This window comes from Phoenix dactylifera, chromosome 2 (genome assembly GCF_009389715.1).
Source record: "Phoenix dactylifera cultivar Barhee BC4 chromosome 2, palm_55x_up_171113_PBpolish2nd_filt_p, whole genome shotgun sequence".
NCBI classification, from domain to species: Eukaryota; Viridiplantae; Streptophyta; class Magnoliopsida; order Arecales; family Arecaceae; genus Phoenix; species Phoenix dactylifera.
This window is the reverse complement of record NC_052393.1, coordinates 26,654,143-26,668,753: the sequence shown is the minus strand read 5'-3', so window position 1 is coordinate 26,668,753 and position 14,611 is coordinate 26,654,143. Positions and strand designations below refer to the sequence as shown.

Below are 14,611 nucleotides of genomic sequence, written 5' to 3'. Positions count from 1 at the left end.
TAGACAGAGTAGGCTAGCCTAATCAGAAGACAAGCTCATGCTGAAAGATTTTTTGTGAGATCTTCTCCTGTTATGTGATATGTTGCTCTGACAAAATGCTATATAGTCACCAAATTCTTATGAGTTCTTTACTCCTGTTGCTGGACTCAAATTGAGGATTGATGTAGCTCCAAAACTCTGAATCTCCTCTTCTTCCTCCTTTTATTTTGTAATTACTCTCTGTAGAAGTGACTAACTTCCTCCATTGCTTCTAAAAAAAAAGTTATGTGATATGTTCTATGGGCTAAAAAATATGTCATTTCCCCACTTGGAAGTAATGCTGTCCTCTGGTTTTTTGGGCTTTGTATTTTTCACCTTGCACAGAGCATTCGGATGGGACAAATTTGAAATAAGCCTTTGATTCAGAGGCCTCCTTCCAAAGCACAGTGCTGACAATCTTTCAGCCTATCCAATTTACTTGGAAGACCAATGGGTGGATGCCAGAATATTTGCAGTACCTTCTATATTTTCCAAGATCTACCCAAGTTTTCGCTAGCTGTGGAGGTTTTATTTGAGTTTCTTGGCTTTATACGTGTATCTAAAATTTATCCCGTACATAACCGACATATGACTAAATATACTTCCTCCCAATCTCACTTGTGTTTAAGCCTTGTAGTTTCTAAGAATGTTAGCAGTCTTAGCTTTGAAGGTAATTATAGTATATATATCAAAGATCTACCCAGTGCATAACCAAAATTGGACTAAATACAAATTTTCATAAGTCTCACACTCTTTCTGCATTTACTCCCTACATTTTTATGCCATAGTGTCCTCGCAAGGCTAAGGATTTAAATACAATCAATCTAGTCACAAATATCATGATAGGCCTATGGTCAATCTATTATGCGCCTGTGCTACAAAGTCATGTAGTCCTTATGGACCATAGGCTAGGTTTCCTCTGTTGCTATTTGTAATGGCACATGACCTCATTTAAAAAGATTAATCAGAAGATAGTTTTTGGATTCCTTAGTCTTGCATACATACCCATGATCAACCCAGCATATAATTGATGTGGGACTAAACATACGCCTATACAAGTCCTCACAATAGCACTAAGTTATATGAGCTAAAGAGGATTGACAATCATTGAATAGGTTGTTGCCTATCTGGGGGCCTCATCTTTTCGAAATAGAGGTCTAAAGAATGGCCAATGGCTGATCCACGTGATCGGAGATTCTACTTGAATACAACCTTTTGGGTTCTCAACCATTTGGATTCAATCAGTAATTTGGCTATGGAGATAGATAATCTAATTAAAACTTTGCCGAAGGCTCTCCTTTATATTTGGGTTGAGTCAACAAGAATAAGAATGCTGCTTTCTGACAGAATAGCTCAATCTTTTGTTTGGTGAGAGTATTGGCACTATTTGTTTTTGGACTTCTATGGACTCTACTTGAAATTCGGTTCATTATCTATTTACCAAATTTACCATCAATTTTTTCCTTCATCATGGAGAACTTGATTCAGGTTTAGCCATCATAATCTTGTCATGATGGACATATTTCACTAAATGCTTGTTTAACTAAATCAAATGTTATTTATGGTTTGTTTGCTTGTAATTTGTGGCAATCATCGTTTGCAATTCTAAGCAAGTGACATCAAGATCATATGTTCTCTCCTTGTTCTCTACCTGTTCTTATGTCATCTGCAGGCAACTAATATATGCTACCTCTACTCCCCCTTGTTTGATTAATAGGACACATTGTACATATGTTGTGATAGGTAGGAAGAATAAAGAAACAAGAAGAAAAAAGAGAAAAAGGAAAAAGAACAAGAGAAGCATAAGAGCACACAATATTTATGTGGTTCTATCTATTGACCTATGTCCACAGGTAGAGATATTACAAAAACTTTACTATAAAAAAATGGAGACTACAAAGTACAAAATTACCTAATAAACTCTAGCCCGTAATACATCTGATCTCTAGAACACTCAATTGCCCTCTTTCCATGGGGTTGTAAGAGATATATAATACAGTAAATCAATTTAGATTCGAACCGGTATTCCTACAATTGTCAGGTTAGGCCAATATATAATGGGTGTCCTAAGTTGATACGGACTTGAACTAGTATCCTAAGTTGACTGTCTAGAATTGACGTAAACTCGACCTTCTAGAACTTGTAAACTCAAGACATACTCAACAAATCTGCACATTGGATTAAAGTTTATTAAGTCAAATATATTGAAATCTTTCTCATCATCTCTTCCATACTTGCACCGAAGGGCATCAACCTCTATAAACTCTAATCAAGTCCAAGCAATGCTTGAACTTATCAACTGAAAGTGTCTTAGTCAATATAACAGTTGAATTCTTTGCATTCCGATTATGAAGAAGGTCACTCGTTCTCAGCACTCTCAACTAGTGTAAGAGCATAAGCAACCATGTCTACATATCGTGAAGGTGGTTTAATCTACTTCCTCTCCGTATCAATAGCAATTCTGCATTGTTGCTATTGTTGTGACATACTATCCTATATAGAATCTTGTATATCTATCTCATCGGGCTGAACTGGAGAGTTTTGTATCTACTTAAAGCTTTAATATTAAGCTTCACCTATTTACAGACATCACAGTCAATGCTTAGACTATCTATTGACATCACGGTCTATACCTGGACTGTCATCAAATTCCTTCTAGTTTAGCGTAGCAAACACATCAAAAGTAACATCTCCGCTACTAATAATTTTAGGTAATCTAGAAACATCTATACAACGCAATCTATATCCCTTCACCTCATATGCATAACCTAGGAATATGCATCTTTTTGCCCTCGGTTCAAGTTTACTATCATTTACATGAACATATGTAGGGCAACCAAATATTTTCAAACTATAATAATTAACCAAATGATCAGACCATACCTCACGTAGAATCTTGCACTCAATTACAGTTGATGTAGACCGATTTATCAAGTAACATACCGTATTAACTACTTCAGCCCAGAAAGTTTTACCAAGTCCGATACTTAAGAGCATACAACAAGTTCTCTCTATGATCATCCTATTCATCCGTTCTACAATTCCATTCTGCTTTGGTGTTCCTCATTCCATTCTGCTTTGGTGTTCCTCGTACAGTATTGTATCTCACTATGCTTCTTGCATAACTCATCAAATTCACCCAAATAGTATTCCAAGCCATTATCGATGTTTTAATCTCCTTTCCGGTCTGATTCTCAACTAAGGCTTTCTATTATCTGGACTTGACAAACACTTCATCGTTGTGTTCCAGAAAATATACCTAGAACTTTTTAAAATAATCATCCATAAATGTCAGAAAATAATAATGTCTACTTATTGATGTAACTAAAGAGGAACCTAGAGGTCTAAATGGATGGAATCTAATATACCTTTGGTACTGTGAATATCATTACTGAACTTTACTTTGCATTACTTACCAAATACATAATATTTACAGAAATCCAATTTTTCTATCTTCACACTATCACGCAAGCCTTTTGGACAGAAACATCGTCCCTCTCTCACTCATATACCCTAAACGCATATGCTGAGCAACAATGCTCTATATATCCAATTCTATTCTTGGATCATCTAAGGGCTGTCGTCCCGGCATTAGGAGGACTCCCAAGAACTTTAGCAGTGTCAAGTCTGACAGCAGCACTGACTTACATGAATTATGGAGGATTGACCATAGTCAGACATGTTGCAATCTCTCTTGGTGTCTTCTCAGTCCTTCCTTTCATCATTATCGGGCTATGGCTTATTCCTAAGCTGAGGCCTGAAAGATGGTTAGCTGTTGATCTCCACCAAGTTGATTGGACTTTGTACTTGAATACACTTCTTTGGAACCTAGACTATTGGGATTCAACCAGTACTCTGGCAGGAGAGGTTGACAATCCAAAAGAATCACGGAATGGGGCATGCTCCCAGAGCTCTTCAGCATGAGGTCCCCTCATGGAACTCCTGTCATGGGGATTTTGTTCTCTGCCTCTGGTGTCCTCTTGCCGTACTGGATGAGCTTTCAGGAGATCATTGCTGTAGAAAATATACTCTATTGCTTTAGAATGCTCTTGGAGTTTCCTGCCTTCATTAGATTGAGGATAAAATATCTAATGGCAACTCGACCTTTTAAGATACCTTTAGGGACAGGTGATGACATACTGATGCTTGTTCCTCCTACACTGTTGATATCTGTTGAGCTAGCTTTTCTTCTCCCAAAATCATGATAATAAGCCTCTTAGTGGTCATTATTGGACTTGTTCTGCAGCCTTGTTTGAAGCATGTAGATAAGAAGCCGTGATTGAGGTTCTTCAGAAGCCCTGAACTTCCTGATTTTGGAGCTACTGACAGTAAGAATGTTGTTGGATGCTGGTGGGAGAAGTATGGCAGACATGTACCCTTTGATAGATTAGTTAAAACTTGTGTACAGTGAGAGTATAAGGTCACATATTCTGCATGATCTTTGAGCATGGTGCTTGAAATTCACTTCATTCACTACAGATGAAAACTAACATTATAAAGTAGTATAATTTAGCCAAAGTAATTATTATATAAATTAATATTAGATATATTCGACTATATCTTGCTGCAACTTGAACGTATATTAAGTAACAATGCAAGATTTTACTTTAGAAGACTAGTTGGAAGGTATTATTTGGTTTTTTAGTCTTGTATAAATACTTAAAATTTCTCCAACACATGATTGATATGAGATTGAATAAATGCTCGACATGGGTTCTGACATGCTCCTTCTGTTTAAAACTGGCATCCGCATATGGCTAAGGGTCCAAATCCTATCACAAGACCAATCAAATTAATTGCAAACACTACGATTAACTTGTGGTCAGTCCCAAAGGACTCATGTTGTAGTGTCTTCTTGTCTATATAGGCTATGAGCTAGGTCCACTTTGATACCATTAGAAACAATACAAGGCCAAACCAAGGATTTATTGTTCCAAGATAAGTACAACTTTTCCGGCCTTTTCTTTTACTATCATGTCCCATAATGATACCCCGAACACTTTCTTATCAAGCACGAATATGGAACATGCACATCCGAAGACAAAGGAAGTGCCTTATTATGGTTTTCATTTTCCATAGTTTTCTACCCTTGCTTAGGGTAGCTTGCTGGTCGCATGAATTGCTATCTTCAAGCAATTTGCCCAACATTACACTTGCACAAAAATTTTATGTTCGAGTTAGATCAGATTAATTTTAAATTGATTTTAGATCAAAAGTAGATCTATTCAATCCACTTGTAATCCTAATCAAAGCCACCAACCAACATAAATTAACAAGCAGGGTATACACAAGAAAATTAAAACAAGAGGTGCTGACCTTCTACTTTACTAGAGGTAAAAAGAAAAAGAAAAAAAAAAAATCTAATATTCTGAGCCTTTTTCTTCTTTCTTTCCCCTCCTCTACTCAGATTCAGGAGGGGGCATAAAAAAATAAATAAATTGCGACGCAATGAGACTCTGAGACTCCCCCCACCCTTGTGGTTGCCTCTTTATCGCTTCGGCAACCGTCGCCGAAGCCGCTCGCTCCCTTTCTTGAATCGCCATGACCTCCCTCTCCGTCTCCGCTCCCCTCAAACCCTCCTCCTTCTTCCCCTCTCGATCCATTCCAAAAAAACCCCTCAAACTTCGCAACCTTCTCTATAAATCCTCCCCTCCCGCCGTCCGCGCCCTCATCTCTTCCTCCTCCCCTCCCACAAAGTCCTCCTCCCATGGCGGAACCGTTGGTTTAGGATTAGGGTTTGAAGAAACCCAGGGCTATTCTTCTTCTGACGGGTCTTCTCTGTATGCGAGCTCGCCCTACTGCACGGCTCCTCAGACCCCGGCGACGGCCATGAAGGGGGCAGAGGCCGACGTGATGGGCCTGCTGCTGAGGGAGCGGATCGTGTTCCTCGGGAGCGGCATCGATGATTTCGTAGCGGACGCCATCATAAGCCAGTTGCTTCTCCTTGACGCCCAGGATCCCACCAAGGACATCAGGCTCTTCGTCAATTCCCCTGGCGGCTCCCTCAGGTACGAGAGATGTACTTTCAAACTCTCGAATTATGGTTAGGATTAGGGTTCCGTTTCCTTCCTTTTGATTTTGTTTGGATTTTCTTGGTTTCGTGATTTGAGCTAGTGTTTGGCTGATTTACTGCTGAAGTTTTACTGTGCAAAAAATGGTACACAAAATGCTTTCGGTTGTGTAAAATTGCTCCATTATTACTCTGTACATTGTTGTGCACAATGGAATGCCAGATGTTTGACTAATTGATTGTGTTACCTTGTTGAAGGAGGAAGTGAAACTCACTGTTTATTGTACATAAGCCCCAGTAAATGTAAGATGGGAATACACTGATGTGCAACCGATTCCCATAAACGTGTCTCTTTCTCTTCGTTGCTCCTGAGGGCATGGACGTTGCAGAATTTAGAGCCTGTGAAACCTCTTCCTTCTCTGGATGCTATTTTTCCCTATGCTTTTGAGATTCCTTTTTGGTTCCACCACCTTTTGTTGCTATCATGAACCCATCCACATCATCTTTTGCTTGGTACATTTCGCTCCTTTTCATCCTAAGTTCTGCCTTCTCGAGCTAGATGCATGCGGTGTTTGGCTTCCATAATTTTCATGATTACATCTTTTTCATTCTTGGATACAAATATTCTTTCATTCTTGCCTACTATACATGCTAAGAAGACATGAAAGACTAGTTAATAGAATTATCCAGGAAAGTGATGGAAGGGAAGAATTAAAACATGAATGAAACTGAAACAAAACTTGTGATGTTCAGCAATAGAAAATGTTAATATGAGGTAGAAACTTAGGATTTAGACTATGAAATAAAAAATGATGGAAAACGAATACAGATGGAATGTTCATCTAGGATAGAGACTGTTGGACACACATGCTAGAGAAGTGCTTTGATCTGTATGGAAGGGTGGGAAAAGATGGGGACAGGCCAAAAATAACCTGAATGGATTTGAACGGAGGTCTAAAAATTCTTTTGTCAATGACTATCACATGGACAGTAGTATGTGTTATGGCCCTAATTGATGGTGTTGGATTTTATGCACTAAATGTAGGACATGAATTTGACTGCATATATGCATATTTAGGTTAGCAAGCTAAAAATACAAATACTCTGAGGGGTCAGGAAATATCAAGTAAAAGCGTGAAAAACAGATGAAAACATCTAGCAGCGGTAATAGGGCCAATAATCTGCTAACCAACTTGACCATTAAAATTGGAAAAGAAAAACACTGGATCATAAATTTGGTCTTGATAATTTTGTTGGTTTAGGTTACTACGTAGTACTAAGGCAGATACGTAGGTGGTTTTTTCTAAAAAATTAAAATTTGTAAATATGCAAAGATAGGTAGAAAAAAGAAATAAGTCAGAAGAAACAAAATGGAAGGGAGATAAATTAAGCAGACTTTTTTTATATTTATTAGAAGACCTATTTTAACCAGCAAATAACTTATTTACTTTGCATGTAGAAAGAGGTATACTTAATAATCTAAGTGAGAGAATACAACTAGAAACTCTACAAAATGATGATAAATTGATACAAATTACATATACACAAGTAATTTGGAATTAGAGGGACTTGGAACCCGGAGAAGAAGAAGAAGAAGAAGAAAAACACTGGATCATAAATTTGTCTTGATAATTTTGTTGGTTTAGGTTGCTACATAGTACTCAGGCAGATATGTAGGTGGTTTTTTTAAAAAATTAAAATTTGTAAATATGCAAATATAGGTAGAAAAAAGAAATATGTCAGAAGAAACAAAATGGAAGGGAGATAAATTAAGCAGACTTTTTTATATTTATTAGAAGACCTATTTTAACCAGCAAAATACTTAATTACTTTGCATGTAGAAAGAGGTATACTTAATAATCTAAGTGAGAGAATACAACTAGAAACTTTACAAAATGATGATAAATTGATACAAAATTACATATATACAAGTAATTTGGAATTAGAGGGACTTGGAACCTTGTGTTTGGTACAAATGGGGAATATGGGAGCTGTAATTGCTTTCATAACAATGCTTAAACTGCACATTGCCTGAAAATAGAGTCCATAGCGACTTCCCCATGCTAAGCATGCCTAGGCATCTCTTAAGTAGTTGGTTCGTAAATAGGGCTAGGCAGATGATTGGTCCCTGAGTATGGCAGCTGATGAACAGTCTAAGCAGTATACAGCCTCCAAGGCAGTCCATGCAACGATGATGTTTAAAATAAGAGTTCGCATTAAAAAAGTCATGGTAATTGTCAATTGAAAATTACTGAGTTGTGAGAATGAACATGATTCTACTAATATGAAAAATCAAGTCAGTGAATCACTTTTTCCCACTATTACAAGGTTGTTTTATGATGAAAACAGAGATATTAGAGAGAGAAAAAAAACAATAAAGTTACTATTTTTGAAATATAATTTAGAGGTTCCTGAGTATCTAATTATGAACCTGAATCCATTGAAACTGATAAGAAAACCTGAACTTGGACACGAACTTCATTAGGGTTTGAGTGTGGTTCTTGTCAGATCCGATCTATTACAACTTTTTGGAACAATGGGTACCATTTGGAGAAGATAAAGAGTCACTAATCATTTTTACCACAGAGACATGTGAGCAGGTGTGTTGAAACTTCGAGCCCACTTCAGTGTATCATGGTGTGCTATATCAGTGCTCTTTAGTTAAGGTTTTACATGTTGGCAGTCCACTAATTTCCCAAACTGAAAGGCCCCTTTCCAAACAAAATTGAAACTATGAGATAGATCGGTTGGATTTTTTTGGTAAAAAAAATGTTAATATTCTATTTGCTGATAATTTTGTCAACCTGAGGCTGAAAAACTTATTATAATTACTTTCTCACATATTGTCTTGTAGCTGTCCTGTCTTTAACATGACAATCAGTGAGCAGTAGGTTGAGGTGTAGGTTTTGGGTCCATAAAAAATGCCCTAGTGATTGTCTCGCAAGTAACAAACTTCATAAGACAGGTTGATGTATTCTCTCACAAGTAACAAACTTTGTAAGACAAGTTGATGTTCTGGTCTGATTTTCTCCTTGCACAAGTAAACCCATACGGCATCAAGTGTTAATATTGTGTATCCAGGACATGGGGGATGTGTGGAAGACTAGGACAACTTTGCCATCAAGGAGTCCAGGTTTGGCAGCATAACATTCTGTACTAGCTTTATTATACATGTTGTATTTGGGTTGAAGGTCCTTAGTGTAAGTTGTTCATGTCACCATTCCCATGATATTGCAGTTCTTTTACTGTTCCTGTAACTGCATAAATAGGCTTATTGAAATGATAGGCATGCAATCGGCTTCTATTTTAACAATCACTGCTCAGAAATATGAAATTATTGATCTTAGAAATTGAGATTTAAGATATATGTGCACGCAAGGTGGGTGACAAACACAGATAAGACCACAACCCTCATTTAGATGGAGTATATATTTTTATTTTAAGTTACTACTAGTAATTTTTAGATGCTGCTCAGTTTAGTGATTTATCCAGCACACCAATCTATCAAGGTAGTGGATCAGATATGGCACTTGTTGGTTAGTAAGGCCACCCATTTCTGTGCAGAAATTGAGGTTGCAGCCTGTGGTGACAATTTTTTTTTTTTTTGTCTTTTTTTTCAATGATTGAAAGGTTGAAATCAACATGCTGCATATGTGTCTGTTGAGTTTTTGGTAGAGATTTACAAATCTAGCTGTGGTCACAGAAGCCTTATGCAACAAATCTGCCAGCTAACTTATACTGATTAATGTATTACTGTCCTACCTTAGTATTTGGGCCTGTAGATTCTTGTGATTGGTGCACCTAAATTTATGTATGTTCTTTTGACTTTCCTTAATATTCTTTATTAGGAGACATTAGCAACAAAATGATCGAGGATTTTTTTTTTCTTTTGCATTGTTTACTATTAACTATTAAGAGATTTTTTGGTTATTCATAATTGACAAGTAAAAAATAACTAGTTTTAATTGTACGTGATTAGTTTTGCGAGTAAAATCTGAATAATTGGTTTTAACATTTATATTGCTACTAGATTGCAAAGTTATAAACTATCATGTCTCGTGGTTGTACTATAACTATTATTTATTTTCAATAGACATAACAACGAGGGAAATATGCTCATAAAAATGTGGATATGGAATCAACTAGGGCTTTCTTATTGTGTATAACTTGTATTGATACATGTCTATTTTTTTATATGGGAAAAGATTGAACACAGATCCAAACTCATAAGATACAATCATATTTCAATATCTAAATATGTTGACTATGCCATTTACTTAGAGTTTTGAATAGAGATTGTTTTCCAAGGTATGGAAATATGTAAAAATTATGGTAAGATATCAAAAGAAGACAAAGAAATTAAAAAAAAAAATTGTTTAGCCATTTATATCAAAAAAATATTGAAGTACCAAACCTTACACCCTGGTAATTCAACAATGTACCATGTGTTGGTACAAGAGTGTGCTATATCGGACTGACTCATATAGATAAGTCATCAGTATAAGGTCTAGTATTGAGACTTAATACATTGGTAGGGACAATGCTAACAAACAAATACTTGCCAGTACCTCTTTCTCATCCTCACTCCCAAAGGCATGAAGGAAATATACTCTAGAGTTTGTGAATCTTCTTTCTTCTTCAGATGCTATTTTTATAAAACCATTAGTAATTGCTATCATGACCCCATCTATGTCACTTTTTGCTCATCAAAATTTCCTTCCTTTCCACCTCTAATTCCTACCTCTTTTGAGTTACAGAGGAGCGTTAAAGCAACCTTATGTTCTTTTTAGTATGATGTTAAATTAAAGAATGAATTAAAATGCATGTTGTGTTTGATTTCCACAATTTTCATGATTGTAGCTTTAACATTCTTGGATCCAAATCATTATGCTCAAATATTCCATCTATAATAGAACGTACATATTAAGAGAGGACATAAGTGAATACTGAATTGGAATTATGTGGGAAAAAGCGATGGAAGGGAAGTGATGAATATGAATGGAACTGAAACAAACCGTATTGTATTCAACATTGATAACATGAGCCAATGGATATTAAATACTAGAAAATTGAGGTGGATGTGTGCCAAAATTAGGGGCCAGAATTAGAGATGAGTGTGCTCATGGAAACTCCATGTACGGTATTCAACCACTTCCTTTTCCTTGCAGGAAACACACCAAAAGAGATTCCCAAACCCCTTTTTGCTATTATTGCGTGATGAAAGAATGTGAGGAAAAGTTGAGCCATCTATATGTGCAATTATGCATGCCTTAGATACACCATCCAGTAGTATATAGACTCAAGTGCTTAGATAGTAATTTTAGATTGGTATGGCTGCGCTCGGATGTTTTTATCTGTGCACAACAGTGACTCACATCTCCATCAGAAACGCAAGGGATGGAATTACATGATAGTCAGTTTTGACTTTCTAATCCAATATAAATTCAAGTTGCATGATTTGATGTAAAGGTTGAATGATATGATTTGATGCTTCTTTCAGGCATTCTATTGTTCTGGTTCATTTGATTTGTGTCTTTTTGATTTCACTTACATTATCTTTTGCCAAATTTTTCCTGAGCATTTGCAACTTGTGTTCTACCCCAGTGCTACAATGGCTATATATGATGTAGTTCAGCTTGTGAGAGCAGATGTTTCGACTATTGCACTTGGCATTGCAGCATCTACATCTTCTATCATCCTTGGTGGTGGTACCAAGGGTAAGCGACTTGCCATGCCCAACACACGGATAATGATCCATCAGCCTCTTGGAGGTGCCAGTGGTCAAGCCATAGATGTTGAGATTCAGGCTAGAGAGATCATGCATAACAAGATCAACGTTACTAGAATTATCTCTGCCATGACTGGTCGCACAGTTGAACAGGTTCAGAAAGATATCGATAGAGACCGTTACATGTCCCCCATTGAGGCTGTTGAATATGGGATTATTGATGGTGTTATTGATAGGGATTCCATCATCCCGCTTATGCCCGTGCCTGAGAAAGTGAAGCCTAAACTGAATTATGAGGAGATCAGTAAAGATCCTAGAAAATTTTTGACACCGGAGATTCCTGATGATGAGATATACTGATGTTCATTCAGGAAGAGCTACCTCATGTTTATGCGTGCTTGTTGCGTTTGCTTTGCACCAATGGATTCCACTTTAACAGAAATAGGATGCTGTGGTTTTAAACTTCATTTGGCGATGGAGTACTTTATAAGCTTCAAACTGTTTTACTTTGTCAATGGAAAATTTTAGTTGGCAAGAGATGCATCTCAACAATTTTATCCACCTCATTAATGTTTCTATACAATTATTATCTGCCAATTATTATTTCAGGAATTGCCAACCTTGCTCTAACTGCATAAGTTTTTATGCTTGGTTGCTAAAGATGCAGCAATTTTGATTGCTATTAAGACTTTGGAACAACAATATAGGCTTAGACGGTTGCTGGGAGCAGTTTACCCTCTAGCTTTTTCAACGATGAGCTCTTTTTTTTTTTTTTTTTTTGTGAAAACGGTAATTCATATTCATCCTACCAAGTTCGAAGAAAGTAAAAAGTACAATGAAAGCAGTAAATCAACTACAGACGACCAAAATATCTCTCTGAAATATTGCGCAACAAATGAGGCAATTCAATCTGCTGCCCTATTCGCCTTCCGGAACACATGTGCTGTTTGGAACTCATCTAACTCCATAACCAGCCTGCAAGTCTCACGAATAAAAGGGTGACCATCTCCATACCTATCCGCACCCAGAATTCAATCGATCACTATAGATGAGTTCCTTCTGAGGTACATCCGTTCGGCACCAAGAGCCCGCCTCGCGTAGGAGATACTCTCCCAAGCTGCTTGCAGCTCTGCTCCAACTACAGTAAGTCCGGTCGTACGGCATCCCCCGACGGCAACCAGCCTGCCAAGGTGGTCTCTGATCATAATTTCCATACCTCCGGACATCCCATTCATCAACATATTGCCGTCAAAATTTATCTTGCGGTAGGCAAACGAAGCTGCTGTGTGGACGTTTTTCATCTGCTTTGTTCTAAAACGAAGCTTTAATTCATAGCAGCAGCCAAGACTGTTTCCAAGCACTATTTTGGACGTCTTTCCGAAGGGTGCGGTTGGATCTGTTTTCGGATGAGCAGGATTGGTATAGTTGGGTCCATTCGCATCAACTCCTCCAAAGAACTTGTCATCAGAATAATGCAATAGGAGGTTGTCATGCAATATGCACGAGCTCTTTTATTAGAATATTAACATGCACATATGATGATAGTTTCATGTTTACATTCCTTATCATTTGTTTTTACCAATACTAGTAAAAAAATTTATTAACTAATTTCCCACAGCTTGATGCATAAATAGAAGACTACCAAAATATATCATCCATAGTGTTAAACTCTAATTTGAATAATTATAACTGATATTAGAATTATTTTTTATTTAAAATTTGTTGTTCATTATGCGATCCAACTAAAAATTTATGCAGACTCCATCGCTAATGCTAGACTTAGTATATTATTATTCTTTTGAGTTAAACATATTAGAGACCGTCTGTTGGACCAATCTAACTATCAAATTCTATGGTACAAGGAGATCTTACGGTATTTGTTTCTAAATTTGTTGGCCGTGCTATTGTACCTAAAAAAAATTACAGTATTTTTTTTTAGCCCTTTGGAGCAAGTAAAGGGCAAAGATGGAAATTGCATGACATCAACTTGGGTAGTTCTATATACACCCCCCCTATTGCTCAGGACACCCCCCAAAAACCAAAAAAAAAATACCCAAACTAACCTTTAGTGTAATTACCATATTGCCCTTGAAATTTTCTCATACACCCCCTTCCTCCTCCTCCGTTTCGTTTTGAAAAGAAAAAAAAAAAAACCCCTCAAACCCCCCTTAAACCCCTCCTCCCCCGTTCCCCCTTCTCCCTCTCGTCGCCGGCATTCTCCCGATCTCCGACCACCTCGCCGGCTTCTCCCGGAACCACCTCGCCGGCTTCTTCCGAAATTTTTTTTTTTCACGGTTCGTGCTCCGTTCGGCACTGGATCGCCGAACAAAAGGCTTCTGTTCGGCTGAACAGTGCCGAACAGAAGCCTTCTGTTCGGCAACCCTCAACCGAACAGATCTGTTCGGCTGCACAGTGCCGAACAGAAGGTTTCTGTCCGGCACTGTTCAGCCGAACAGAAGCCTTTTGTTCGGCGATCCAGTGCCGAACGGAGCACGAACCGTGAAAAAAAAAAATTTCGGAAGAAGCCGGCGAGGTGGTTCCGGGAGAAGCCGGCGAGGTGGTCGGAGATCGGGAGAATGCCGGCGACGAGAGGGAGAAGGGGGAACGGGGGGGTTTTGGGCGTTGGCGAGGTGTTTTGGAGGGGAAGAGCGGGGTGGGGGGGGGGGTTTGGGGGGTGTAGAGAGCAATTTAGGTGAGGGGGTGGGGAGGGTGGGGGGTAATTTAGGAATTTTTAATTTTTTAGGGGTGTCCTTAGCAAATGGGGGGGTGTAGAGAGTATTTAATTTTTTTTTAATTTTTGGGGGGTGTCCTGAGCAATAGGGGGGGTGTATATAGAACCACCCCATCAACTTGAA

At 37.8% G+C, this 14,611-nt stretch overlaps 1 protein-coding gene and 1 pseudogene across 1 annotated transcript; both read left to right on the top strand.

Annotated features, from left to right (window-relative positions):
• Positions 1-606: 606 nt before the first annotated feature.
• LOC103714547 lies at positions 607-4,429 on the top strand (annotated as a pseudogene).
• A 1,012-nt stretch (positions 4,430-5,441) lies between these two features.
• LOC103714513 (ATP-dependent Clp protease proteolytic subunit 4, chloroplastic) lies at positions 5,442-12,368 on the top strand. The gene is made up of 2 exons (XM_008801783.4): positions 5,442-6,026; positions 11,633-12,368. Exons 1-2 carry the CDS (start codon positions 5,560-5,562, stop codon positions 12,114-12,116), a joined length of 951 nt encoding a protein of 316 aa, XP_008800005.2. The 5' UTR covers positions 5,442-5,559; the 3' UTR covers positions 12,117-12,368.
• Positions 12,369-14,611: the final 2,243 nt, after the last annotated feature.

What these genes read in the sequence shown, in the direction of transcription:
- LOC103714513 (XM_008801783.4), top strand. Translation starts at nt 5,560, where the DNA reads ATGACCTCCCTCTCCGTCTCCGCTCCCCTCAAACCCTCCTCCTTCTTC. An exon ending in TCCCCTGGCGGCTCCCTCAG is followed by an intron (nt 6,027 to 11,632) that starts GTACGAGAGATG and finishes GTTCTACCCCAG; the next exon opens with TGCTACAATGGCTATATATG.